This window comes from Xiphophorus maculatus, chromosome 1, assembly GCF_002775205.1.
Source record: "Xiphophorus maculatus strain JP 163 A chromosome 1, X_maculatus-5.0-male, whole genome shotgun sequence".
In the NCBI taxonomy this organism is placed as follows: Eukaryota; Metazoa; Chordata; class Actinopteri; order Cyprinodontiformes; family Poeciliidae; genus Xiphophorus; species Xiphophorus maculatus.
This window is the reverse complement of record NC_036443.1, coordinates 28,251,952-28,278,709: the sequence shown is the minus strand read 5'-3', so window position 1 is coordinate 28,278,709 and position 26,758 is coordinate 28,251,952. Positions and strand designations below refer to the sequence as shown.

The following is a 26,758-nucleotide window of genomic DNA, read 5'->3' as shown; positions in this document are numbered from 1 at the left end:
TTAAAGCTATTCAATATGCTCTTGCTTGATTTGTTTTCTGTACATTGCATTTTGCAAATAAACCTAATTTATCTAGAAAAAATCTAGAAAGTACAAGATGAATCACAGATAAATGAAAATATTCAGCATCACATTTCTGTTTATTTTAAAATTATTAAGATTAAAACCAGCTCACAAATCAGAAGCTATTGAGCCAGAATCTCTAAAGCATGACACCTACTGCGTGGGAAGAAAGTATTAAAAACAAAGACTCAAAGTATGATATTTTTATTTGATATACTGTGAAGGGGTTCAAATGGCACAGAATGGCAGCAGGTTGATAAATATGGCGTAAGGCTTCTATTAACTGAGCCGTTCCAGTCTCAATTTCTTTCATTTGCAAATGATGAATGAAGGCATTAAAGTCCAACCAACTGGTCTCATTCTGGATGGTTTTCCTCTCCAGTTTACACCCAAACAAACCACATGTGACCCTGCACAACTCAACGGCCGAGCCCTGAGATTATCAAACCAGCATGCTGTGAAGACAGAACACGGCGGAAAGCTGAAAATGCTACAAAATTCATCAACAGTAACAGATGAAAACAAACTGAATATAAAAAGAATCTCATAAACTTTGAATCCCTCATTCTGTTACTGTAGGTCCCACTCGTGTATATCATGTATGCAAACATATAAAACAGAATCTAGATATCCTGGATGAGAGTTTTGTGGTAATTAAACATACAGTTAAAATCATTTATAAACAATAAACCAACATGTCTGCAGAAACAGAATCCCTCTTGTGTTTATCTGAAGGTCCTTCTGCAGGTTTCTAATCTCTGATTTATCTCAACTTCAGGTTTATGACACTAAAGCAGGTAGTCTCCGGGTGATTGCTTAACAGACGTGTAAACATCAGTTTTCAAATAAAGTTTGTTGCCAGGACTTGTGAACACCAGGATATCCACACAACCTCGAGCTTTTCTTCCTCTGAGGGAATCGCTGGCAGTCTGCTGCCTCCAACAATGATGTCATCTCATCTTTGGCTTTGCAAAATTTAACTGTTCAGGTTCCAAGTTTGAGTCTCGCATAAAAAAAGCGTCACCTGGAGTCTGTGCAGGTTCATCTGGCCTGTGTGTGTCTGTGTGTGTGTGCAAAACGTTTAAGCCCACTGAACTTGAGCTCCTGCCTTGGAGTGTCTTTTGGCCTCTTTGATGGAGAGAGCTTCTTCGTTTTCGCTCATTTCTTTCTGCCGCTTCTCATCCAAAAATGTCACTAGAGAGTCCATCATCTCCACCACCTCAAGGATCTGCTGAAAGATCTGGTTTTCTTCTTCCTCTTGTTCTGGTGTCTTCTCTGTTGAAAAGGAAAAAAAATAACAACACACATAAAAAACACAATTACTTGTAAACAAGTGATATTTTTCTATGCTAAAAATATAAGGATGCACCGATCCACTTTGTCCATGATGCTTATCTAGATTTTTTTCTTAATATGGTCGATGGTTCGATTAGTCTTTCACCCCTATACACCTATACAGACATTAATATTGGATCGGTGCATCTCTACTGAAAAAACATACTTCAATGTTAAATGTACAATCAATCCATCCAGGATTTCAAAATTTGTTTTTGAAATCATAATTTTTTGTGGTGCTACTTTAGAAATATTTTTAACTCATTAAATCCCTTTTAAAACCTACATATAGAAGAAAAAAAATTAGGAAAAAAGAAAAATATTTTTATTCTAAGAATTTAAATATCTTGATTTTTATTACTCATCATATTAAAGGCTGAGGAAGTAGTGTGATCGAATACTGCCACCTGCAGGTGGGAGTAAGTAATTACTTAAACGAAATGGTTTGGACATTGCAGAAAATTTATATATGGTACTCCATTATTTGTTAGACTTCTTGATCTGAGATCTGAGTTCAAACTGCAAGCAATTGCAAAATGGTATGACAAAAAAACAAAACAAAACAAAAACATCCTTGAATCTTTAATTTTACATAAACATTAAAAATGTGAGGATCTGTGGATTTTGTGCAAATTTCTGTGAATGTGGAATCACAAAAAATCTGGAGGGACTGCCTTTAAAACCTATCACAGATTTAGAGAAGATGCTTTGCTCTGCTTTCATTTCTTTCAGATGGTAATTTCTCTTCTGTAAAGAAGTAGCTATTTGAATAAAGAAATGTGCTGATGACGAATTTAAGTCCATCATGCAAAAAACAACAGTATTAGATATTTTTTACTGACTGTGCTTTAATACAAGATGTTTAGAATGGAGAAAAACAGCACACAAACAAAGCACTGCAGCGACATGCAAAGTAAATGTGTTGGATGTTTATAAGTCGAGTTTTTGTATCTTTTCATGGCATTCAGAGCGAGGTCAGAGTTTCTGCAGGCGGAACCACCCACCCTCAATCTCCATTAACTTCCTGTACTCCAGCTCCAACGTCCTGCGCTTGTCCTCCAGTTCCAGCTGTCGGGACCTGAGGGGAAAAACAAACTACAGCTCAGCCGTGTCTGCAGCACATCCTGCTGATGCTGCAGGTCATTAAACGGGCAACATGAAGGCGCAGTGCTGCCATGGAGAGAGCAAACAGTGACCACCGGCTGCTCAAAGGTCTGCTGTTATTAACTCCATGGCTGCGCTCGTTTCCTGATACACTGCGACTTACTCCACCATGAGGTCCGACTCCTCCGAGACCAAGGCGTTCTTTTCATGGACCAGCTGGATCCATTCTTCAATCGTTTCAGAGGAACCGTTGTCGTCTGGACGAGGGCGAAAACAAATAGATTGTGAATCATTTGGGCTTTTTTTAAAATTAAAAGTATCAGAGAACCATTTGAAATGGGTCACATGTTGCATCATACATTCAGCTGACTTACAAAAATATAATAGAAACATTTTCCTTCTAAATATGCAAATGGAGTAAAGCTGCTTTTTTGTTATTCCAATGTAAGAAACTGACTGTGTTCACAGCTGACTTTAATGTGGGTTTAGTTACATGCTAACAACCTTAGGAATGAATGCACAGACACTCAATCAAATTTAAATTCAAAACTACTTTCCCGATCCCAAAGGGAAATTAAATTGCAATTAACAACCAAATTCAGGATGGATTTTACCACCAGCTTTGAAGGAAAAAATATATATTTTTCCCCTTACAGCAGCATCACTTGATTCAGACATTATTGGAATTTAATTGGGAAAATTAAACTTGCACAGAAGTAAAAACAAATAACCTTGACAAAATAAAACAAGCATTTATCAAAATATAATATTGATTCTGTCTAAAGGCAATGGGTGTATAATAGCCATAACACAGACAAGTAGAGAATTGATTGAAGACTTTGTGTTAAAGCAGAAATTCAACAAATTAAAAACTGCACAACAACAACAAACTGCAATAAATATTAGTTTAAAAAACAAATAAAAGACTTACTGGGTTGTCTACGCAGGCTTCTCTCCAGCTTTACACCTTTCTCTTCCAGGTCCTTGTAGGAGACTTCAATCTCCTCCAGTCGACGCTGGATTGACTGGAAAATAAGTAATATTTTATTTTACATTAGCAGACCTCATCTTTAATGTTTTTTCAGGTTCAGTGAGGTTAGAGAAAACAACAAACAGACTTTATGTAAACAACACCGGCGACAAAGTAAAACCAGCGTAGAGAGGGCTTTTAGTCGTTAACCAGCCACAGCCGTTTCATTTACAGCATTCAAAGATATTATAAAGGCTATTTATTTACATTTATAACGGAGCAGCTGCAGAAAACCAGTATTTAATCTTTTCCACTCCTTTGCGGCAAAATCCCAAAAGGTTGACAAAATTCATGGAAATAATTAAAGCTAATAAAAAAAAACATAAGTAAGCATTGAAACTTATTAGTCTATAAGTAACAAATCTATATGACTTTCAATTTTTGAATTGGAAGATATTTTAATTTATTAAGATGAACCTAAAAATGTCCTGCACCATGCAGATTTTGAAGGAAAGGTTCAGTTCTACTAGGTTCCATTAAATAAACAACAAGTTGATGAAACGAAATTGACACAAAAACCTGCTAGATCTACAAAATGTAGAGAAGAGTTGCTCAGATTACCCAGGATGCATTTCAACACCAGGTCTAAGTACATTAGGATATGTTAATGATATTTGACTTTCGTTCTAACCTGAGCTTTGCAGAAGCGATCCATTATACTCATCTTGGCTCGCCTCTGCAGCGTCTTCATCCTCTTCAACTCAAACTTTTTTGCCTGAACTGGGTCAGATGGCTCCAACTGCAGGGAGAGAGACAACATTCAACACATGAATAACATAAAGTGTATTTCCTATTATAAATACAAAATCTTCACACCTTTACCTTCATGTCAAGTAAGTCTTCCTGTTCATCAAACATATAGTCATCATCATCATCGTCGTCATCATCATCATCAACACCATCCTCTGATGTGCTATGAACGTGTTGGAAGGTTGTCTCTGTTGTAAGAAAAAGAGTAAAAATTTAGATAAATTAGAAAAAAAAATGCTGTTTCTTGCTAAACATCTGTGAGAATGTTAGTTTGCTGAAAGAACAGATTGGAAGATGCTGAAGAGAGACAAAGCTGGACAAAGTTGAAGACAGAAAGACCAGAAGACAGACAGATCGAAAATAGAGACAAATATGAAGCGGTGCCTGAACTCCACAACTGTTTGAAAGAAAAACTAAGACCCATTGCAAAGAGGTTTATATTTCCTCAACGCAGACGCCCATAGCTATGTTTAGATGTAATAATTATTTCCATAGAGTGAAATATGTACAGACAGCACCATTTTGATGGTGAAAAAACAAAACTTGAGAAAGTGCTATTTTTTGCACTGTGGCAGTTGAAGAACCCCATCAATTAGATTACATTGTAAAAATTAAAATGGCCATAAAACTTAACTTGTGATTTTAGAAAAAAAATGATAAGGGATATCAAAATGCTGAATCATTTGAAGATAGCTCATCATGTTGTGACTTGTTCAAAAGTTGAATTAAGTTTCTAGGTTGACGTATGAAGAAGAAATAAGCTGTCAAAGAGTACAAAGTTTTGGAAGACTTTAGCAGAGTGTTTGAGATTTTCCAAGTATTTCAAAGGAGCCATAACGGTTAAAAGATGTTAAAAACAATGTTCTCACTGAATATTGCGTAAAGTATGTTTTCCCCCGTAACAGAAGATCAGGGATCCACATACCGACTCTACCTGGATGGACTGTGAGTCGGCAGTCTCTGCTGATCCTCGGCGAGGACAGATTCCAGGGTGAAAACTTGGACCGGACTCGGTTCTGCCCGCTCGGCATCTCTTTTCTCTTGAAGCAGTGACGGTTCTTCTTCTCACGGATGAGACTAGCTGTGCTCCCGCTCCAGTAGCCCTCTTCTTCTTGTCCATCCTGGCCCTCTTGTTTAGGAGGCCCACCTGCGTTTGCGGAGGAAGACGAGCAGGAAGACGACCCGCCTTGGGTTTCGGAGTCCGAGTCTGCGCTGAAGCTCTGCAGATTCCCCAGCTCGTTCCGCTCCTCGACGGACAGCTGAAGCTTTCGCAGTGGTTTGAAAGAGACATCTGGTCCTACTTTAGAGGTCTCCTCTGGAGCCGCTTCAAGAAAAGGTGACTGCGGAGTCAAGACGACTTTGCGAGGTTTCGCCACTGGTGGCGAGGGCTCGCATGTGGGGGTCGTCTGACGGGACAGGCGTGGCTTTGGAACGGGAGAAGTCACCGCCTCATCTTGAGTGGGCTCCAATATCTCAGATTTAGCTGCAGGATCTGGAAAAGTGCTCGGGTTCTGTGGTTCTTGGGAGTCTCCTTTGGAATGATGAATAATCTGATCCGGTTCTTCTTGGTCATCTGAATGAGTAGAGGAGACACTATCTTGTTTGAGGGAACAAGATGGAGACAGCGTATAGCTCTCACTGGAAAGTCCGTTCTCTTCATCTTCGTTGATGTCCTAAATAAACAAAGTTATGAGTGAAATATACAAACCACTGCACTGACAATAAACCGAGAGGAATCCCTCCCGTCTGTTTGGTCAGTGACCCACCTCACAGGATGCTTCCACACCATCAGTAAGCAACAAATCTTCAGAGTGCATCTCGCAGTAAAATCTCCCTGTGGGAAGAGAAGAGGTAAAGATGTGTTCACATGTTTTCCTTTTGTAAAAATATCAGCACTGCAAATAAAAAATGTTATTCCTTATCATAGTTATCATAGTAGTTTAAATCACATTTACCAGAGTGACTTTTTTGAAAGAATGTACTTTTAGTAGTATTTTTACTATGCTGTACTTTTTACTTCAGTAATTTTATGAAATATTGCTACTCTTACTTGATTCAAATTTCTGTTTTCTCTACCCACTTAAAGCAGAATAAACTTGTCTAACCAAAATTTCACCACGCACCTGCAGTTTTTGTCAAAGTTTCATAAACTTTATATTAAAAAAATCAATTTGTAAAAAATTTTATTTTGTCTGATTTTGTCATTTCTTTTACTTAAATGAATTAATATGAATTCTGGTCCCTAAAATACCAAAATTCCCACTTTACTTTATATTTAGGTCCACCTGATTAGGGAATTTTTAAATATTAAATGATTTATAATTTGATCACTTACTCAGCACGAGTAGACTTTTTAAAAAATATATTTTCTTTTACTTGAGTAAAAATATGTTGAAGTAGTGCTACTCTTAGTTACTCTGCCCACCTCTGGGCTTTAAAAGTCATATTCCAAAATTGCCCGGGTCACAGTGGGCTCCCCATTATGATTGATGGCACGCTGCTGTTTTTAATATGCAAATCTCTGCCTCATAAAAGAAATATTGTGCCAACGTTCAGCTGTACTGGTTGCTGTGAGACCGAAGGAGGCTGTGAATTTTTTAGACAGCATTTTAAATGAAAATCAACCTGTCAGGCAGTCAAAAGCCTCTTAAACAAAACATTTGGTACAAACCCACAAAGATGAGATCCTCTCTGAGCTTATAAATCACAAATCAAGCAGGTGGAAACCCTGAACACATGTAGGATTTAAAAATCAAGCATTTCTCAACCAAATGGGGCTTAGATTGATACTGACCCACGAATAAAGTGTCAGATAACTCCATTCAGGGTTAAACAAGTCTGTGGTTCCCAATTCCTCATTTGTTTTGTTCCATCTCAACACTATATAACTACAATAATCCAAGCCCCCTTTGCCATCTTAGTTGCTATTAGCTTAAGAGTTTTTTTGATGCTTAATTTTTAATCTAAATGAGGAAAAGAAAAAGAGAAGAAATAACGAGTGATTCAGCAGCTCAATGAGATCATAATATCCATTTACAAGGGCCCTAGAAAAACTTTAAATTTTCAGCTACAATCTTTAAATATCACAATATCAATACCACAGTTTGACAAGGTCACAATAATAAAGTGCTCTGTTGAAATAAAAGCAAAAGTCTTTTCAACTGGATTATTTTATGCTGTTATTGAGGTTCAGAAACCTCTGAAAAATCCAGCGAGTGTTTTTGTCTTGCAGAGGCATTTTCATGGCAGTAGCATAACTGTAAAAAGTTGTGTGGAAAAACCACAGTGACAAAATAGACTGAAATAGCAGATAGAAATAAAATGTAAAATAATTCACTGCAAAATTAATTTAAAAAATGGTAAGGAATGCTAAACTAACTATGTCCACTAGGTATTTGCTACAAATCATTAAAAAGCAAGCTCTCCTAGGAGTGATCCTGGTGTAGATTTAAAGAGACTTTAAAGACTGCAGTACTGAGAAAAATGTTATATTTAAACACAAAGAAACAATTACCCATCCACTTTCCAGCTCCATCTGCTCTGACAAACTAGGGCTGACAGCTCTTTGCATCTTTCATCTCTGGCTCTTAAGTGCAAGTAGAAAATGTTTAATCACCACTCAATCCTGCATTCAACAACTCTGCAGGATATGGATGTATTCACTGCCTTTAATCGTAATCATAGTTTAAAAAAAAAATCGACCAGAGTGCATGAGCAAACCTGCACTTTGAGTGGTGGGTGGGGACTTGAAGCTTCAAGTATGAGCACAGGTTGCTTTTCTATCTGCATAAACACTTCATATGGACTCGTCTTAATGAGATTTACAAAAGAGATACGACTGATTTATTTGACATATGAAATAAAGCTAAAGTATTTTTTGTGATTGAAACCATTTCAGACGCAAACAATGCTTAACTCACCGCTGTTCTTGTCGAAGGCGTATCCTCCTAATCTGAGGGTGATGCCACAGCTGTGGCAGGTGAAGCAGCTCCGATGGAAGAACCTCCCCTCAGCACTGATGCGCTCCACCGCGTACACCATTTTCCCACAGAAGTAGCACTGCTCGTTGTCGGTCGTCAGAATCTCAGCTGGTTCTGGTTCCGGTGGTGGAGAGGCGGCGGCTGCAGCAGCAGCAGGAACTGTATTCACTTCAGGAGACGCAGGTAGCACTGATGTCTGAGGAAGGTCAAACGGAAGAATGAGTAAATAAAAGTAGAGAAAGACAGTAAAAGTAGTTTCTTTTGGCTTTACTAAACACTGAAAGTTAAAGTGAAGAACCAAATAAAACTCACAGTTTTCTCATCTTCCATGGTTTTCTCAGCTTGTGCACCTCGTTTCAGAGTCGCCTGTCTTTCCTGCAACAAAAACAGAGAATCGCAACCAAGGACCTCAAAAAGCAATATTATGAACCTTAAAAGTCACAAAATATCAACCAACCAAGGAGGAGACTACACATCTGTTTCTTCAGACCAGCAAGTAAGAGTGTCTGAAAACATCCTAATCAGATATTTCTGCAGGCTGTTAATCCCTAAGTCAGTGGGCTTACCTTTTGTTTTTGCAGTGAGAGGTGCTTCAGCTTGCTCAGGAAAAAGACAGCTGACTGTGTCCTAGAGAGACTCTGAGATGTGGTCGGTGGCAGGGGCCCTGCAGGTTCTGTCAGCAACAGAAAAGGAAAGAAATGTCAGAAAGAAAGAAAAGAAGAAACAAATTGATGCAGATTTCACCTGAATACTCACCATTTCCCCATTTACAATTTTACTTGATACATTCTGATGCTGTATTTTCTCTTTTAAAGCTTTAAAAAGGTAAGCTGCATCCTATTTGATTATTGCTTCTAATTTCTGTGCCGTCACAGCAGCAGATTTCAACTTGTCAAACCAAACCAAACCAAAACTCTTCATCCCCAGTATCACCGATGCTCCCCCTCTCCTCTCATTCAGATGAGGTTATTGGAGACCGACTGCTCCCTCCTGCCTGCGCATCGCTCAGCCGATCCCGAGCAGAGCAGCAAAGCAGATGAGAGCGTCTATCACGCCCACTTCAGCTCATTCGCCGCCACTAGTCGATTGGGTCTACGCTGCATTACCATCCTGGTGTGAAAATACCTCTGCTGCTGACAGTGGAGGGAATATCTGCCCTGGAAGAGAGGCTGCCCCCCACCCCAGAGCCTGAAAAGTCCACTGCTGGCTCCCTCGCTCTGTCCGCTGCTGGGCTGGATCAGTGGAGGAGAGCAACACAACCAGTACAGGCTGGCTCTGAGCACGGCACAAGCCACTTAAGCCCAGTGAATTATGGGTACCCTGGTCTTAAAGAGACAGTGCCACTGAATACATTTTGTAGGAAAAACACCTGACTCATTAAGGTGATGCAAATGCAGCGTGGTGTCTAAGCAACTGTCTTCAGAAGCACAGCTGCACCTCAATAAATCTGAATAAGTTAATTTATTTCAATAATTCGACTTGACTTATCAACTCACAGCGAATGAAAACTAGTTTTACGGCCTTTACATGAAGAGGAGCATTTACGGCCTTCATAAAGATTACTTATTACATGTCATGATATTTTGTGGTACGATTGTGATAATGATAAAGTTGGCAGTAAGAACTATTTAATACGTCTCCTTTAGCCCCACAAACTGAAAACATATCAATTTGTAATATGCTTTGTTAAGACACAAGTCACAAAAAGAAGTGTAATTTGTATCACTAAAACGCACGGAGAAATTTAATTAAATTTTCAAATGTATTCCTACTCTCATTGAACAGACAATAGAGAAAATAGTAAAAATAATACGGACAGGTTTGTGGAGTTTTAAGAATCATTAAATTGGAATTTACAACCATACCTAGAGTCAACGTCTGCAGAAATTATGCAGCCTGATTGATTTGCTTCAAACCAGCAAATGGAAATACACCTAACTCACACATCACAACATTTTAAAATTTCATTTTAAATTTGCTACTGGAAGGAAACAGGGATAATGATTTTCTAATTTATAAAAATGTGCCTCCATGGTCTCAGTTGAAACTGAGATAATTTTCAGATTTAAATTTCTAGAACATAAAAATACCTGAGTTAAATTATTTACCTTTTGGTGGCAAAGTGACAGCATCTTTGATTTGGGTGAGGTAGACAACCATGGACAGCTTGTCGATCTGACTACTGGGAGACATGACCGGAGGGATTCCCAGCTCCTTATTGATCACACTGAACGCCAGCTGGTTGTTGTGAACTCTGTTCGCCTCATCCAGGGAGGAAATGTCACTTTGGGCGAAAGAGAGAAAGATCATTTACATCATCAGATGTTTGGACAGTCAAAACAATGAAATAATTTTTGGTAAATAAACATTTTATACTTAGGAAATTAAAATTAAAGGAACATCCATCCACTTAAAACCTATGATCATACATTTCCACAGATGACATTTAGATATTATTACACATTTTTTAGCAGAAATTACTTTTCATGCAGTTCATTTTGTGTAGTGCTTAATCAGCAGTTTTTTTGGATCCTTTTTCAGCAATTTAGTCAATTTTGCTGCAAAATAAAATGCAAAACCATCTGACTTAATTCAGACTATCTTTGCATTTTAGATACTGAGCAACTGACATCTTGGACTGATTATCAGAGAATTTGGTGGAGGAATGGCCATGCTTGGATCATAACAACTCAATCACTCCCACAAAGATTGCAACTCACATCAGATGAGGTTTGAAGTGGTGGATAAGAGCGCACAATGCGAGGCCGGACTTCCAGGACTGGCTGAAATCCTTAATATTCACATTGTCATACCCTCTGGTATTGTTCTGGCACCATCTCAACAACTCGTTAAAACCACTCAATGTATCTGAGGAAGCAAAACATTGCAATCAGTCCCAGTAGATCAGTAAACATGACATTTGTCATCTACAAAAAATAAGGCTGGACTTATTTAAAGAGGAACTACTAACTGGTGTCATTGTGATCAAATTTGTAGAAACTTACCTTGACGCTTGTGAGCCCGATTTTCCTTCAGCTTTAACGAATGGCTTTTCTCATCATATAGTTGCTGCACCTGAATAAAGTGGTGGAAAATGCCAGAAATCATATTTTAAGTAATGTAAAAGTTCACAAACTGCTTCTAAACACGTAATTTTTTCAGAAATTAAATGCATTTTGGTCATTTTGAGCTACTTAATGTAAATGTACTGCTGCCTCTAAGATTTTCTTTCAACAGTAGTCTTTCTAAATTATCCGTGATAGCTGGAGAGACTCTGACCTCAGTCTCAGTTGAGCAAACAACAGATAAGCATGCTAACCTGGCGAGTATGAATGGCGGACAGGTTGATTCTCTGGTAGCGTGTTTTTGGGTCGATGCTGTACAGAGGGTACTTCTTGCTGGTGTTTTCGGTTGTGGTCTGGGAGAGCAGCTGGTACATACTTTCTCTGGATTATTTTTAAAGAAATTAAAGCAGAATAATTAAAGTCAAAGCAAAAACACCAAAATTACAATACATTCACTGGCTTTGTATTTGATTGTATTGATTCTGGTATATATACATAAACTGAACTGAATTTAGTTGAATTACTTTTCAATAGATGCTACACATTCTGCACAATAACACAACAAAACAACATTGTCTTAATCATCTTACAACTCTTCACTATTATGTTGCATTGAGAAAATGGTTGCTTAATAGGGGTGGGATATACGGATTTAAAGGTTTTATCACAACATTTTGTGGTACTATAAAGTAGCAATAAGAACTATTACATATTTTTTTAGTTTACTATACAACTGTGACTACATGACACAGCAATCATTCTCCCATAAACACAAATACTGCTCTTGAAAAACATTCCCATTTGTAATATGCTTCTTTCTGACTCCAGTCACCCAAGGAAGTGCCATTTGTATCATTAATCTCCACACAGATTTTTTTAACTAAATTGTTAGCCGGGGTAGAAAAGCAGCATGAACACATACAAGTATGATGATAAGTAGTTTAAATGTGTAAATCTCTTGCAGTATTTGGCTTTAATCAGATTCACCTACCTCTCAGCAATGACAGTCATGTGTTGGACCCCCATCCCCCAGCTCCTCACCGTCCATGCTGTGTCAAACGAAGCCATGAACCCTCGGGCGATGCCTGTTCCTAAAGGCCAAAACGGCTGCAGAGTGAAGACAGTGAAAAGTAAATGAGCGACTTTAAGTCAAGAATACACAAGTAGGACCTTCTATTATATTAAATATTCCATATTTTTCACAGAAAAAGCTGCAGTTTGTGTTTTTCTATCCATTAACTGGATCAAAATGAAAGACTTGCTTCTTTGGTTGGTAAATGTTAACACTGGATGTAAAACATGTTTTTTGATGCTGTTTAGTCAAAATCTAAAGAAGGTGAAATATATATTATTTGATGCATAAATAAATATAATGTTGGAATCCATTCATTTACTGTTGGCTTTTAATATATTACCTCTAGAACTGAAACTAAATTATACTTTTTATTATTATAGAGATGTTTTTTTTAGTTAGTAGTGAATGAAATCTAATTTGCAAAAGAAAGAACATAAATCAAAAATACATATAACTCAAAATATTTTTTATGTATGGCATTAAGAATGGGGAATATTTTTCATAACTCATCACAGATTTAATTAAAGAAAACAGCTGTGTTATTGTCTAACAATAAGCTGTAAATTAGATTCTCAAACTTCTGCATTATTTTCAGTGTGACTCTGCAAAATGAAAGCTTAATGCCATTTCTATTGTCATTTGAGTGTCTAAAAATAAACAGATTCATAGGCTCACCGATTAACAATGCAGCCGCCCTACATTTTTGTTATCAGACTGGTTCCCAAAGAACCAAGACGAACGACTCTTAAGTGCAGTCCATTACCTCCATCAGACAGTCTCCAACAAGAGCTATTAGGAGCTTCTTGCCCCTCCTTTCTCGGACCAGCGAGGCGTGCTCGGCGCGGTGCATGCAGGTGAAGTCGAACATGGCCACGTCAGGTTGACCGGCCGGATTCAGAGCAAACTGCAGGTCCGGCAGCTGGCCTCCAGTGGAGAAGTATGCCGCATCATGAGCATAAAGACACAACGCCACGTGATCTACGTTTGCAGGTGCCAGCAGCTGATCTGCATCACTGTAGTCCTAATGACAGAAAGTGAAAGATTGTATCTGATGATTCATGACATGAACAGTGACATTCTTTCTACTTTGTTTACTGTGTTAGCCTTGAGCATTCTGCAGGAAGAAAGATCTGATTAACAGCTTCTGTTCACTCAGAAACCTAAGCACAGCTGTTGTGTTTATCTGATTCGAATGTTTTCTTTCTAGGCCAGAGCTGCAGCCAAGAAGACACACTTTTTTCTTGGTAATGGATGTGTTGTTCTCACCTGTTTAATGACCCCCCTCTTCAGCAAGCTCTTCCTCTTGGCTGTCATGACAAAGTAGTGGGTGTCGTCTTTGTAGTACACAATATTCTCTAAATCAATATCTGGAAAAGAAGAACGAGGAGGGAGAAAAGTGGGTTTAGAGGAACAAAATGCCAGTGAAGACATAACAAATCAGAAAGATTTATAGTTTTCCAATTGCAGCGGCTAGTCTACTTACAGTTTTGTGCTTGTTAAACTAATTCTAGACAGTAGAGCAAATAGCAGGATGCACTGAAAGATTAAAGTTCAATAGAAGACCCTGAAAAAAGGAGGATTAGCAAATCTCCTAATCTGTATTTACACAGAGCATTGATTGCAAATAATTCTTTATTATACCTACTATGTGGCTAGGAAGTTATAAAATGCAGGCTTTTTGTTTTGGTCAGGTTTTATATAGTTGACCTAATTTAAAAAGTTTTATATTCTAACAGGAAAAACATAACTCAGCAGATATTACTAGTTGAACAAGTAGACTACAAAAAATACACTATAAAAGCTAAAGTAGGTAAGTTTTATGTTTTTTTACAGGCATGTTAAAGCTGTCACTAACTATAAAAAAAACCAACCAATTGAAGCCAAGAGAAGGGCTTTAGCACTGTTCATGCTCGTGTACGCGCTGCTCACACCTTCTCTGTTGCTCTCTGCTATGCTACAGCTCCTCCCTCCAAGGCAGAGTCTGCCATAAATGTGCGGGCTTGTTACCATGGCAACCGATGACGGCGGATAGAAAGTTTTACGGCAACATTAAGTTGTTTCTCTGCCATTACCATAGCTGCAGCAATCCGGCAATCTTGAAGTTGTACGCAGGGTGTGAGCAGTGTGTACACGAGCGTGATTAACAGTGCTAAGACATTTCTCCTGGCTCTGATTGATTGTTTCTGATGGATGCATTTCTGCAGATGGCCGTAGGACCACAAAGATTCCTCAGAGGATTCCTCTGAGGAATACTCTGATTCAGAGGAGGTTGACTTTTTCAGATTACTTGTCTCTTCAGGACATAATGACACCTTAAAAAAATATATAAAACTACCACAGCTTTAATGTTAACATTTACTCTTGAAACGTCAAAATTAAATACTTATGCCACAAATTGAAAATGTGCTTCATGGGGTTTTAATGCATAACATACGTAATTATCTTTTAGTGCTGTAAGTACTTAGTCTGGCCACATAGCAAAACAATTAGGAAACCCTGCTGATTTCTAACTTTCACCTAAATGTTGCAGCCCATTTAAAAAAAAAAAAAAAAAAAGTTAACATATATTTTTAACTAGTTTGACCTTTATTTATTGTGTTTTGTGCTGCAGGAGTTACTTGCGAGGCAGCATAAAACTGTGTGACTGTTCCACAGGATGTAAACACCATGTGCAACAGTCACATCTCTTAATAACTAGTTCTCTAAACAACCATAAGCACACATTTTAATTGGAATGATACCTGTCTCGTTGAGCAGGTCTTGGAAGAACTTCTGGTTGTATATCCGGGCCACTCCGCTGATCTCTGGTACTTGGATCTCAGCAGCCGTGTTCCTGTTGACAAAATTGGCTGTGATGCCAATAGCCAGTTGTCCTCTCAGCTCCTTGTGCTTAAAACCTGACAGACAGAAAAAAAGAAAGAAAGAAAAAAGGATCGATGTGAATTTACTTATTTTAAAAATAATACTAGTGCACTTTTGTGTTTTAAGGTAATAGTCATTCACAAAGAAAGTGTCCTGTTTAAACTAGAACAATGTGAAATAAAGTGATGACTTTTTTTTTTCCGTACCCTCAGGGACGAACTTGCCTCCCCCTGCAGAGATAAAAACATCAAACTCGAAGGCTGCAGCAGGATGAGACGGAGGCTGTAGTTTGGCCATCCAACCTATACAGAAACATCAGATATCAGCTGTATTTACTTCAACTACATCTGATTCTTTGATCTTTTGTAAACACATCACTGTTACATACGTAAAGCTGCTGAATGAGGTACCTTTTTCAACAGAGGGCTCAATAAGACCCTTGTACTCCACTCCGGTGTGGACCTCCACCCCGAGGATGAGACACACTTTCAGCAGGATGAGCTGCAGCTGACGGATGCCTGAAAATAAAACAAAAAAGTTCATGTTTAACTAGAAGTTTGCATGAGCGCACTGCAAAAACACAAAATCTTACCAAGCATTTTTGAAGTAGTTTCCAATGCAAATATCTTAGTACACTTGAAATAAGACAAAACTAACTCACAAGTAGCCTTTCACCAAGATATAGAAGCTTAATTTTGCTTAAAAAAATGCTAGTTCCACTGGCAGATTATTTCACTTATAGCAAGACATTTTTACCTTGTTAAAACGTGTTACCTTGTTAGTTGTGCGAGTACATTTATATCAATATTGAGAAATTATTTACTTGAAATAAGCTCCTATATCTTCCTGAAAACTATTCATAGTGTACTAAGACAGTTGCATTAGAAACTAGACAAAAATACTTAGTAAGACTTTGTGATTTTGCAGTGCGACTTCTTACTTCACCAAACTAATTTTCAGTTCAAACAACCAATCGTATTCATAATTCTGTCAAAGTTTCTCACTGATGTGATCCAGAGAACCAGAGCAGAATTTGCCATAGAACTTTTTGGCTCCGAGCTCTCGGATGTCATAGATGGTGAAGGGCCACAGGTGGAGAACGTTGTTCCTGGTGAACTCCTCCCTCTTCTCCAGAACCACAACCTGAGCTCCCAGCAGGGACAGTTCGATGGCCGTCCTGAGCCCACATGGTCCCGCGCCCAACACCAGACACTGAGAGAAAGAACAGAAAAAAAACAAAACATTCAGAAACATGAAGTGACAACATAAAAAGGAATTGGGGAAAAACATATTTTGTAGCGAACATGCAGGTCTATTTGACCTTTCACCTCATTTTAAAAATGTCCTCACTGAACTTGTGGGTTTAGTACAGTTAACCTTTTACCCTGGCACTTAAAAATACAAATGTTTTATGATCTTAAAGAAGCTGGTCTGAATGTCTGACGTTATCTAAAAGTCGTCTAGATGTAATGTGAATGTGCCAACATCTTAAGTAAATCCTAATTTTAAACATTAACGTGTTAAACTTTGATAAGTTAGGTTTCCTTATTTATTAGAATAATTATACATTTGAAATTCAGTGTTACAAAACTTTCAGTTATTAAACAGTAGCATATTATTTAAGTTTTTGGTTGCCTGAGTCTAAAAAAGATGGTTTATTATTATTTCTGGTGCTATTCGACCTTGTGATGAATCCTCCCACTGAGCTCTGACTGTCAGTCTGTTGTTCAAATCAAATCAAATTTTATTTGTATAGCACCTTTCAGCAGCAAGGCATTTCAAAGTGCTATACATCAGAAAAATACAAAGTCAACAACTAAAACATTACATTTTGCAGTCGTTACACATCAGACTGTTTATTAATGTTTCATTGTTGGAGTTCTTAGACTCAGACAGAAAAGAGAACCAAATAAATCTTTACCAAAGTGGGTCTGAAGGAGGTCAAATCAACTTCTCCAGATTGGGTTTTAATAAGAAAAAAAAAAGTTAAGGGTATGAATCTATTTTTTGTTTCCTTTTTTCTGCACGTCAGCTATGTTTCCAGGTCAATATTCTTCAAAATAAAATCAGTCATATCTAACCTAGTTCCAGGTTAAAAGATAAGAGTTGGACAATAACCTTGTTTTAATTCTGTTTTTGTATTCTCCATAAAGATTAATGCTGTTTATCTTCTTTATTTTTTTAAATGTTCGGTATTTCAAGTTGAAATAAATCTGCAAAGCCTCCGTCTTTACAGTGATAAGGGATCAGTAACTCTTAAAATAAATTACATATTAAACATTTAAATGCTCAACTTCTCGTTCATAACCTCCCCATCATCCTGTAACAACTAATTTGTTAAATAACATTAAAATTATTAGTTTTTATCTTTCCTTGAATATCTCTTTTTACTTTAGTAAATCATTAATATGCATGATCTGCTGTGATTAAAATTATTTTTCTTAATTAACATAAATCTTGTTTTTCTCTTGTAATCCTTAGCTGAAGTGTAATTTCTCTATTGGTGGTCAGTATTTCTTAATTAAAAACATAATCTCTCAGTTTCTTTATATTTGTGACATAAATTGTTTATTCAAAGAAAATAATTCATCATTCAAGCTAATTTTTTACTGATTATTAGACTGATTTATCTATACTTCCTCTTGTGGCTTTATCCCCACTATGGGAAATCATATTGGGGAGTTTAATAAACAAATGGGGAGTTTAATTTTGTTCAAACCTTAAAGTTTTTGTACAAAATTGAGGTACAATTCCATCGTGTTAATGACTGCTCTGAAGGAAAGCATGGAAAACCTTTAATAACATTTTTACTCTGAAAGATATTGTGCCTGTTCAGCAGCAGATAAATACACATGGCAGATATCAGTATCAAGTTAAAACTGATTTACAGCTTCCTTGGAACATGAAAAGAAAAACATTAACCACTGCAGATACCAACATTGCTGTTAAAATCAGCTCCTAAATTTGTAATGGAAAGAACAAGAAGTGTAATAGTACTGCACCTTGTTCTGGGCGCAGGCTTTTCCTTGCTCGTAAACTTCTTGAGAGGCTCTTTTGTCTAACTTGGTCCACACAGCTTTGGCCTTCCAGTAGTTCAGCCTTTCCTTCAGCTTCGTGTAGAAGTTACTGTAATCCTTGGGATCAAGTTGCAGTTGTCTGCAGAGCTCTGTGAAGTGCTTCTTTACTTCCTGACAAGTCTTGGCTTGGACAAAGAGGTCAAATGTGGCATGAGAGGGATTCACAGGTTCCTTGTTTGCCATGGCTGGGATCAGGAAATTGAGATCTGTTCAGTCGCTGGAGTTTAAGCTGAACTGTGGAAGGAAGTAATATCATGGAATTATCACCTGCCACAAGGAAAGAAAAAACAATCTGCTGTGAGAAAACGTTTACTGTAAGTAATCAGAGTCCAACTCTTTGTTGTTTGCACCCATAAAGGTGATCCAGACATTAGGATTTTCTACCTGCTGTGTAATGGGAAGTTCCCGCTACATGGTCCCTTAATTATAGTCCAAACGTTTAAACGCTGATGGCTAGAAGCAACCTGGTCGTCTGAGTCACATAAAAACTTCCCCTCTGCCGTTTCTCTGGCTGGTCATGTGTCTTTTATTTATGACTTTGCAAATGAACAACCTGCCTACGTCTTATGTGTCATTCTCACACACAGCTTGAGGACGTGTCAGAATCAGTGTGCATGAGTTAGTTACATAAACATTTTTCCATGTGTCTTAACAGGCCTAAACTTGTTTTAGTTTCATTTTTATTAACAGGGGTGTGCAAATGTTCATGTTTAAAATTATTTTTAAACATGCACATATGAGGCTATTTCTGGCTGATACAGATTTCCATTATTCTTTGGAGGTCTGATCCGCCAATTCTGATTTTCACTGATCATTGATTTGATTCATAAGACTTTAACACACAAACAAAACAGTTTTTCGCAGGTTCTTTGATAAAGTAGCTTGGTTTGAAGATTATTTCCCTTTATGAGACAAAGCTATTACTCAGCTCAGAAAAAGTGCATGATGGTTTTTGTGTTTGTAGAGAAATGACAGAAGATATTAATAAATGTGACTGGCCACAACAAAACCAGGAATAACTATCATGTGTGGATTATAGGCTTTATAATTATAACAAACACAAACAAAAACTAAAAATACATGGAGAAGAAAAGGTCACTGAATGCTGGAACTCTGCAAACAAGATTAGTGAGAAAGCAGGCCTCAAAGTTTCAGAAGAATTGATCCCCTACCTATTAAAAAAATATCTGATATATATATCAAAGATCACAGTAGTTTTGACTGATGCATCTCTACCTAAAGTCCTATAAAACATACCTCCTTACAAACTTCTCCTGTTTTTGATTTATTATTTGTTTTTGAACAAACTAATTATAATGTCAAAGCAACCTAGCCCTATGAAGTAACTTCCCTATAAACCTAGTAACCCTGGGCAGACTGGCGACCTGTCCAGGGTAAACCCCGCTGAAACGTTAGCTGGAGATAGGCACCAGCACCCCTCCCGACCCCACGAGGGACTAGGGTGTTAGAAACTGGATGGATGGATGGATGGATAAACCTAGTAACTCATTGTGCTACTGTCAACTACAGCTGCCACTAAGTGTTTAAAATAACTGTGGAAGAGTTTTGGTCCATACGTCTCTGCAGAATTGTTGTCATTCAGCCCCAGTGGAGGATTTTTCTATGTATGATTATGATGCTGCATCTTAATCACATTTACGTCTACTCCAATACCTACATTTAATTTTCTTTTGGTCAATTAGGGGTGGACTTGCCAGCTTGCTTTGAATTATTGTCCAAACCCAATCCAAGTCTGCTTGAGGTCACAAAACAATGGTCAGACATTTTCCTTCAGGATTTCTCCGCTAGAGATGATTAATATTTTCATTAATCGCTTCAAATCACCATGTTCAGAAAAGCAGCTCCAGACCATCACACTAACACCACAATGTCTGACTCTAGACATGATGGTATTTCACTCAAATGGTTGATTTTATGTCCCATGTAACACGATGCACTAATTCCGTAAAGTTTCTCCTTGTTCTGTCAATGAACAGAATATTTTCCTTAAACTCTTTGGCCTCATCAAGGTGTTCTTTTTTTTTGGAAAAGGCTAATAGGGTGTTTGTGTTCTTTTTGTTTAGAAGTGGTTTTAGCCTTGGAACTCACACATGGAGGTTATTTTTGTTCCCTTTCTTCTTGCTGAATCACAAACTCTGACCTTAACTGAGACAATTGAGACCAGCAGGGATTTTAGCCCTGCAAACACTGTGTGACTACGAGGCCTTAAATAGGACATAAACATGTAAAACTGGTGAGAGTCTGATACGACAAATGAAACAACTTGTTGCTGCAGCACAGTAATGTCAGTAGAGGTACAAGCGATGATGTCAATGCAAAAACCAACATTGGTGGCAGTAGCAGTGAAACTACAAGATTTCAGAAGAAAACCTGGTGGATATTTGGACAGGAAAGAAGCGAATCGATTACAACTAGAGATTTCCTGTCACTAGAATTTACCCAACAACTAACTTTGCTAAATTAGCTTTAAATTATCTTTTATGTTCCTCCGAGACCTCCTGAATTAGTCACTGATGCACTTTTGGAGAGGTTTTAGTGGGCCAGTCACACCTGGGGGGTTTCACAAAGAGTTTCAAGTTTTCATGTGTATAAAAATGGTTGCTCACTGAAGTCCCACAGTCAACGGCTTCGTCATCCTTTCCACACTGCTAAACGGCAATGACTTTGTTTCTCATCTGTTCTTCACTTTCTTTCTATCGAGCCATGATGGTGTACTTTTTCAGAGCCTTTCACCTACTTTAGTCATCAGTTGGGTTACATTTGAGTGGTTCCTTGAATTTACAGGTTTAGCATTGACTAGGTCTTTTTGCAGCTTGTGAAATAGTTTAAACAATTTAAAAATTTAGAGGGGAGAAACAGAGCTAAATTGGTTTGAAGAACTTTTTTCTTTGAAATAGGAAACTCATATTTGAAACCACATTTTATATTTACTCAGATAAGCTTTGTCTGGCACTAAAATTTGTTTATCTAAAAACAGAAGTACCTAATGGAGCAAAAACCATTTCACACAACGTCCCACTTTATTTAGTTCTGTGTTCTCATTTTGTATTTACTTTACACTGTTTCAGAAAACACCAAAGCATATGTTTATCAGTGATGACCATTGTGATCCCAAAAATCTAATTTGCAGCAAACAAATCTTAAGAAAAAAAAACACACAATGTTCATTTTTAAAAAATCCCTTTTACAATTTAACCAGTAGTGGGACAGTATCCTGATTACAATTGTTTTAATCACTGAAATAAGATGTAGACTAAATCTACTCAGCTGATTTAATCGTAGTGGAATATTATCCAAGGCAAAAATCAACCCACTTGATCAGAGCCAGATGAACAATTTATGATGTAGACAGTTAATGAAACAGATTTAAGATCATTTCCTGCAGAGGTCACTGTAGGTACCCAGTGTTCTGGGTGCCTACAGTGTCACCCAGAACACTGTAGGCACTATGATTAAGCAGCATTGATAAAATGAATACAATTTTAATCCTCTTAAAGATGTAGTCTGAGTTACGGGACAGCAAAATGATGCGGGCTTTTCTTCTGCATCAAGTTAGAAGCTTTCAGTTAAGATAACCTTTCAATAACAGCTGCAACATTGCTTTCTCTTCCCAATCTGTGCTGTTTTCTAGAAAAGAAGTAGCTGAACACAACTGGTTCCTAATTTCTAGACAAATTAACACAATAGAAACCCTGTATCATAATATAGAGTCAGTACATCTCAGTACAGATGTACTGACTTTGATCTCTGCAAAACAAATCAGTTATTTTATGAATCTTTTAAGAATCTCACCAATTATAGGTGCACCAGTAAATTAGGCAATGACTAGAATCAGACAATTTTTAGCCTGCATGGCATGGCTCTGATGTCGATACAGGACCAGATTCTCCAGTAAAATCTATTATTTATATCTGCTTCAACGTTCATCAGGCCATCACAAGGAATAATATGAATATGCATTTTATAAATAGTGAAAAAGAACTTGTTGCCGACTGTGTTGCTATTGTCCGACTTTTTAACATGACGTACTTAAACAATGGAAACAAGGAGCTTTTCCAAAAATACATTTCTTTTTTAAGTCTAAAACCAGTTACAGTGTCTTTTGTTGAAAAACTCAACGTTAGTCTCATCTTAAAGGCCTAGCAATACGTAACAACTCGTGAACGTAGGACAAAAGGTTTGTTTTAGGGTGTAGCTTCCAAAAAACTGGTTGGCATGTAGGCAGCATCCTAAAAGTTATTATGGAGACTTGGCAACTGCAAGATGTCACTCTACTGCATTTTTGTAACAGCAGGCTTTGTACATTTTTTTGCCTCCTTCTCTTCCCTCCTGTGGACGGTGGTAAGATAAATTTGGGCCACAGTCCAACAGAGTGGCCAGTGGCTAAAAGAAGTAGGCCTCTATGTCACATCATATTTAGTAAGTTTATTTATATTTCTAGCACAGATAGAAACCACGAAGAAGTTCACAAAGAGAGCAGGAAAATAGAAATATTATTAAGATGACAAAAAAAGGAACTATAGATGCGGGATGTACCAGCATAAACATCAGTATCAGTCGATCTTAGTGTTAGCTAAATATTATCGGTATTCGTCCTGTAAGTGAAACTGGGATGATATAATCAATGTTAAAGAGGGGAACGGTTGGTCATGAGGTGTGTTTAACTGAAGCAGAGAAGCAACGTCAGTGGTGTATTCATTTTTTCACGAAAGGGTAGGGAAAGAAATAAAATATGAAGATTATTGTTAAATATTGGTTATCGGCTGTAATGTCAATTTTAATATCAGATACTGGTATATGAAGGCTTTAGTTAAAGCCTAACTATTCATGATCCTGAAAATTAAAGTTAAGAGTTTTAAAATGATTTCTAAAATGAAGAGGTAGTGCATAGATATTAATATGGGAGAGCTGTTAAAGCTGAGAATCTTGTCGCAGAGATTTGGACCAACAGACTATGGATTTGTTTTGTTGTTGTTATCATACTTATAGTAATGATACATGCATTACTATAATCACATGAGAAACAATCTTAAGTGCATTTTTTACACCAACCTTGTCAATTTTGAAATATTTCTAAACCGATAAAAATTGTTAAGGAATAAAACACAGTGGTGCAGATGATAATTAACTGAATAAAAGGTGATGAAGATGTTATTAAACTATGAGGGCGTAGTAAAAAAAAGGACCCAAAAGAGAGCTTTAGTGTATCCCACATACCTGTCCAGTGGAATGAGGGGGTCAAATTGGACACGTCAATGTTTCTCTATGGTCCTGAGGAAACAGGAAGTCAGATATTAGATGTCTCTAAAAACACTGATCAACTTTCAAAATGTTCAATTGTTCATAACGATAAACTTTAAGCAGATTATAAGGGTATCAATAATTATGACGCAGGTAAACTGACTAAAACCAGAGCTGTTTAATGTGACTTTCCCTCCTTTTTATCTTCTGAAATTTTTTTAGGGGCAGACCAATAAATCAGCACCGATTTCCTTCATTTTGGGAGATTGGCAATATTTACATAAAGAGCTGATCTTATCTAAAAAAAAAAAATTAAAAAAAAAGAATCAGCCACAGTCCCCTTTAACTGTGGACAGTTAAAATGGGACTTTTTTTCAGACAGACAAAAATAAAAATCAGTATCGGCTAAAATTTAAATGGGCAGATCTGGATTTGGCCAGAAATCTCCAATCGTTACATCCCGAATTTTTAGATTGTTAACAGGGTGTCAATAAAATCGTCTTTCCATGCAAAACAAGCTTAAATTTACCAGTTAACCCAAAATACCTGTCTGTGGGTTGTGGGAGGAAGTCAGAGTACCCAGAGAAAACGCAAACAGAAATGCCACAGCACAGTTTTGAACCTAGATCCCTGAAGTAGGGCAACACTGCTAACCACAAAGTTCCTGTGGAACTTTTCTCACGACCTTGTAGAGTAAAACAGCTGATAAAACTCTCTTAGATAAGATAATTTTACTTCACTTTAGTGGTACCTGACAAAACTTGGCAAAGATAAGAATTAGAGAGATCGCAGAAGGTCAAAGCTAAAGGTGGGCTGCTTAAGGAACTAGAGCAAGCACCTGCGGTATGCTATTTATGCGGTATGTGTAAAACTTAGCAGCAACATTCATAGCAAGAAAAGAATCGTTTAAGACCGTCTTGCCCACATTTGCAATGCTTTGCATTTTCCATATGGTAGCATGAAACACAGCACATGAACACTTGAAATGTAAAATTCAGTTGGTTGACATTTCCTGTAACAAACGCAAAATTACCACTTCCTCGTTAAAATATGTTAAACTGACAGTCACATTTCTGCCGCAGCCCTGCAGATGAAATACAGTCTGTTACAATAACATAACAGAGAATTTGAAAGAAAGTTCAGGGAAAGCAACACCGAATGCCAAATTATTCACTGCATTCTTGTTAACTATTGTCTGGAGACATTTCCTTGAAGTAAAGATTATGACAAAGCATGTTTCACTTATGGCATAGCTTAAAAAATGCACTTCCTTCCAGTTCGTCAGAATTAAAAGTGATTAATCTGAAATGAAAATAGACTGTTAGTATGTTCTTTTGTAAGCCTCCCTGCACGCCGTTTTAACAATCAAGAGACTGCACGCTAAAAAGAGAAAATGAAACAGCTTTAAAGCAAACGTGCCAGGATGACTGTACATACAAACAATGAAGCACAATACCTGAACAGCTACTATGTGGACAGTACTGAGAACAGCAACCAAATGGGCCGTCTTTGATCAGAAAACATTTCTCTTTTACATCAGTGTTGCAACAAGCTACAAAGGGAGACAGCTTCCTTAATTAAGCATGAAGTGGTCTGTGAAGACAAGACAGGCCGTCAAAGCCTAAAAATAACACAATATTCCCAAGAAGGGTGGTGTATTTATACTCGACCTGCCGTTTGTTGTTTGAAAAAGGTTTGAAACATGCAGATGCAGAAAACCACAAACGCTTCGCATGTTGAAACACTGCTGCATTAAATATAGAGCTGTGGGTGACTGTGTTGACTGTTTGACACATAATTATGCAAGTAATCACTATCATTTTACTTGTGTTAAAGGAATAAGTTTGTTAAGGCAGAAATAAACAAGATTTTGACAGAAACTACAAGAAATTCAATGTGAACTGACATCATTTCCCCCACAGCAAGTGGGTTGAGCTGCAGGGGGCTTGGCCCACCTTATTGCATGAGTGTTGCTCAATCAACCCCCCTCCTCACAGAAAACACAGAGGAAGAGATTTTAACAGGAAAGATGAGAGAGAGATGAGGAAAAAGAAAAAAAGAGATGTCAGTTTCTGAAGTCATCAAGTTGTGTTTCTTTTGAGCTATTTTAAATTCACGCTTTGACATGTTTGGGCTCACAACGATATGAAGCTGATGAGTAAAAGGTGTCCGTAGTATCAAAGCAGGCTGCAGTCTCAGCATGTTACCCAGTAAGAGCTGCCAGATTTTGAAAGAACATTCAAACAACACTTTCGTGTTTATGTAAACTTGTAATTAATATAACAAGTTAATAAATTCACAAATTACGAAGTGGACACAAACGCTCTGTAACCGTGGTGGCTCAATAAAACGACTCAAGGAATATTAAGTAGCAATGAACACCATAGTAAAATAAAGTAACCAAAAGAAACCGGCACACAACATGTAAAATGCGATTAGCATACTTTAATTTAATTACCTGGGCTGAAGCGAGCTTTTGTGAAGCTATATCCCGGTTCCCATGTTTGTTTGATTTTCTCTCGCTCCGACCTCCCCTGATAGGCTCAGGTAAACAGAACAGAGCGCACCTCAGCTCGCGCCCCTCGCTGCAAATGAAAAAGCACCAACTTCCGGGACTTTCTGGCACCGCAGGCGAGTACACGTCACGAGCTAGCGGCAGGGAGTTGTTGAAAGGGATTGGGTAGGAAGTAAAAATAAGTAATAATAAATATTTTTCGCTACCGCATTAATTTCTATATTCTTTATAGTTAAAAACCTGTCCTAAGTGCAATATCACAGATAAAAACTATGTTTATTTAAATAGGGAAAATTCACAAAAATCTCGAGGCACTTTACAAAAAAAAGTAATTTAAATTCAAGCTATACATTTCAATTAATCCTAATTATGAAACACTGAATTGAACTCAGTTCATTTTTCAAATTAGATTGAAAAGTCTTCTATTTAAGAAAACCAGTAAATGTAAGAAATCTTCCATGAATGGCTTCTAAAGCAAGAAAGAGAAAAACTGAAAACATTTTTTAAAAATTATGAAACCAACTCCATTTCAAGCCTTTTTTTTTTACATCCAAATAAAGTCTTATCCTTCAGCATTTTAAAATAACATGATGACATTCAAACATATGAGTGATCTGGCTGGGAAAGCAGTAATCTTAAA

At 37.4% G+C, this 26,758-nt stretch overlaps 1 protein-coding gene across 3 annotated transcripts; it reads right to left on the bottom strand.

Annotated features, from left to right (window-relative positions):
- Positions 1-251: 251 nt before the first annotated feature.
- LOC102232140 (F-actin-monooxygenase mical1-like) lies at positions 252-26,194 on the bottom strand. 3 transcript variants are annotated; one of them, XM_023338061.1, is made up of 25 exons: positions 26,062-26,194; positions 23,580-23,633; positions 18,267-18,575; positions 16,269-16,476; positions 15,675-15,782; positions 15,471-15,566; positions 15,144-15,299; positions 13,669-13,769; positions 13,166-13,423; positions 12,319-12,434; positions 11,582-11,708; positions 11,268-11,337; positions 10,983-11,130; positions 10,371-10,546; positions 8,829-8,935; positions 8,575-8,637; positions 8,203-8,458; positions 6,049-6,116; positions 5,208-5,955; positions 4,355-4,470; positions 4,164-4,271; positions 3,434-3,527; positions 2,666-2,759; positions 2,403-2,476; positions 252-1,338 (listed from the first exon to the last, which is right to left on the bottom strand). In XM_023338061.1, the coding sequence occupies exons 3-25, from the start codon at positions 18,522-18,524 to the stop codon at positions 1,145-1,147; spliced, it is 3,744 nt and encodes a 1,247-aa protein (XP_023193829.1). In that variant the 5' UTR covers positions 18,525-18,575; positions 23,580-23,633; positions 26,062-26,194; the 3' UTR covers positions 252-1,144. The 3 variants fall into 3 exon arrangements, with proteins under 3 accessions (XP_023193829.1, XP_023193842.1, XP_005811166.1); XM_023338074.1 differs by having other exon boundaries at positions 5,217-5,955; XM_005811109.2 differs by lacking the exons at positions 23,580-23,633; positions 26,062-26,194 and adding an exon at positions 18,726-18,819 and having other exon boundaries at positions 18,267-18,608.
- Between the last annotated feature and the right edge of the window lie 564 nt (positions 26,195-26,758).

Coding starts and splice junctions, on each gene's coding strand:
- LOC102232140 (XM_023338061.1), bottom strand. CDS start 18,524: ATGGCAAACAAGGAACCTGTGAATCCCTCTCATGCCACATTTGACCTC. Junction 8,459..8,574: donor CCATGGAAGATGAGAAAACT/GTGAGTTTTATT, acceptor GACCTTCCTCAG/ACATCAGTGCTACCTGCGTC. Junction 2,760..3,433: donor AAGCCTGCGTAGACAACCCA/GTAAGTCTTTTA, acceptor GCCCTCGTCCAG/ACGACAACGGTTCCTCTGAA.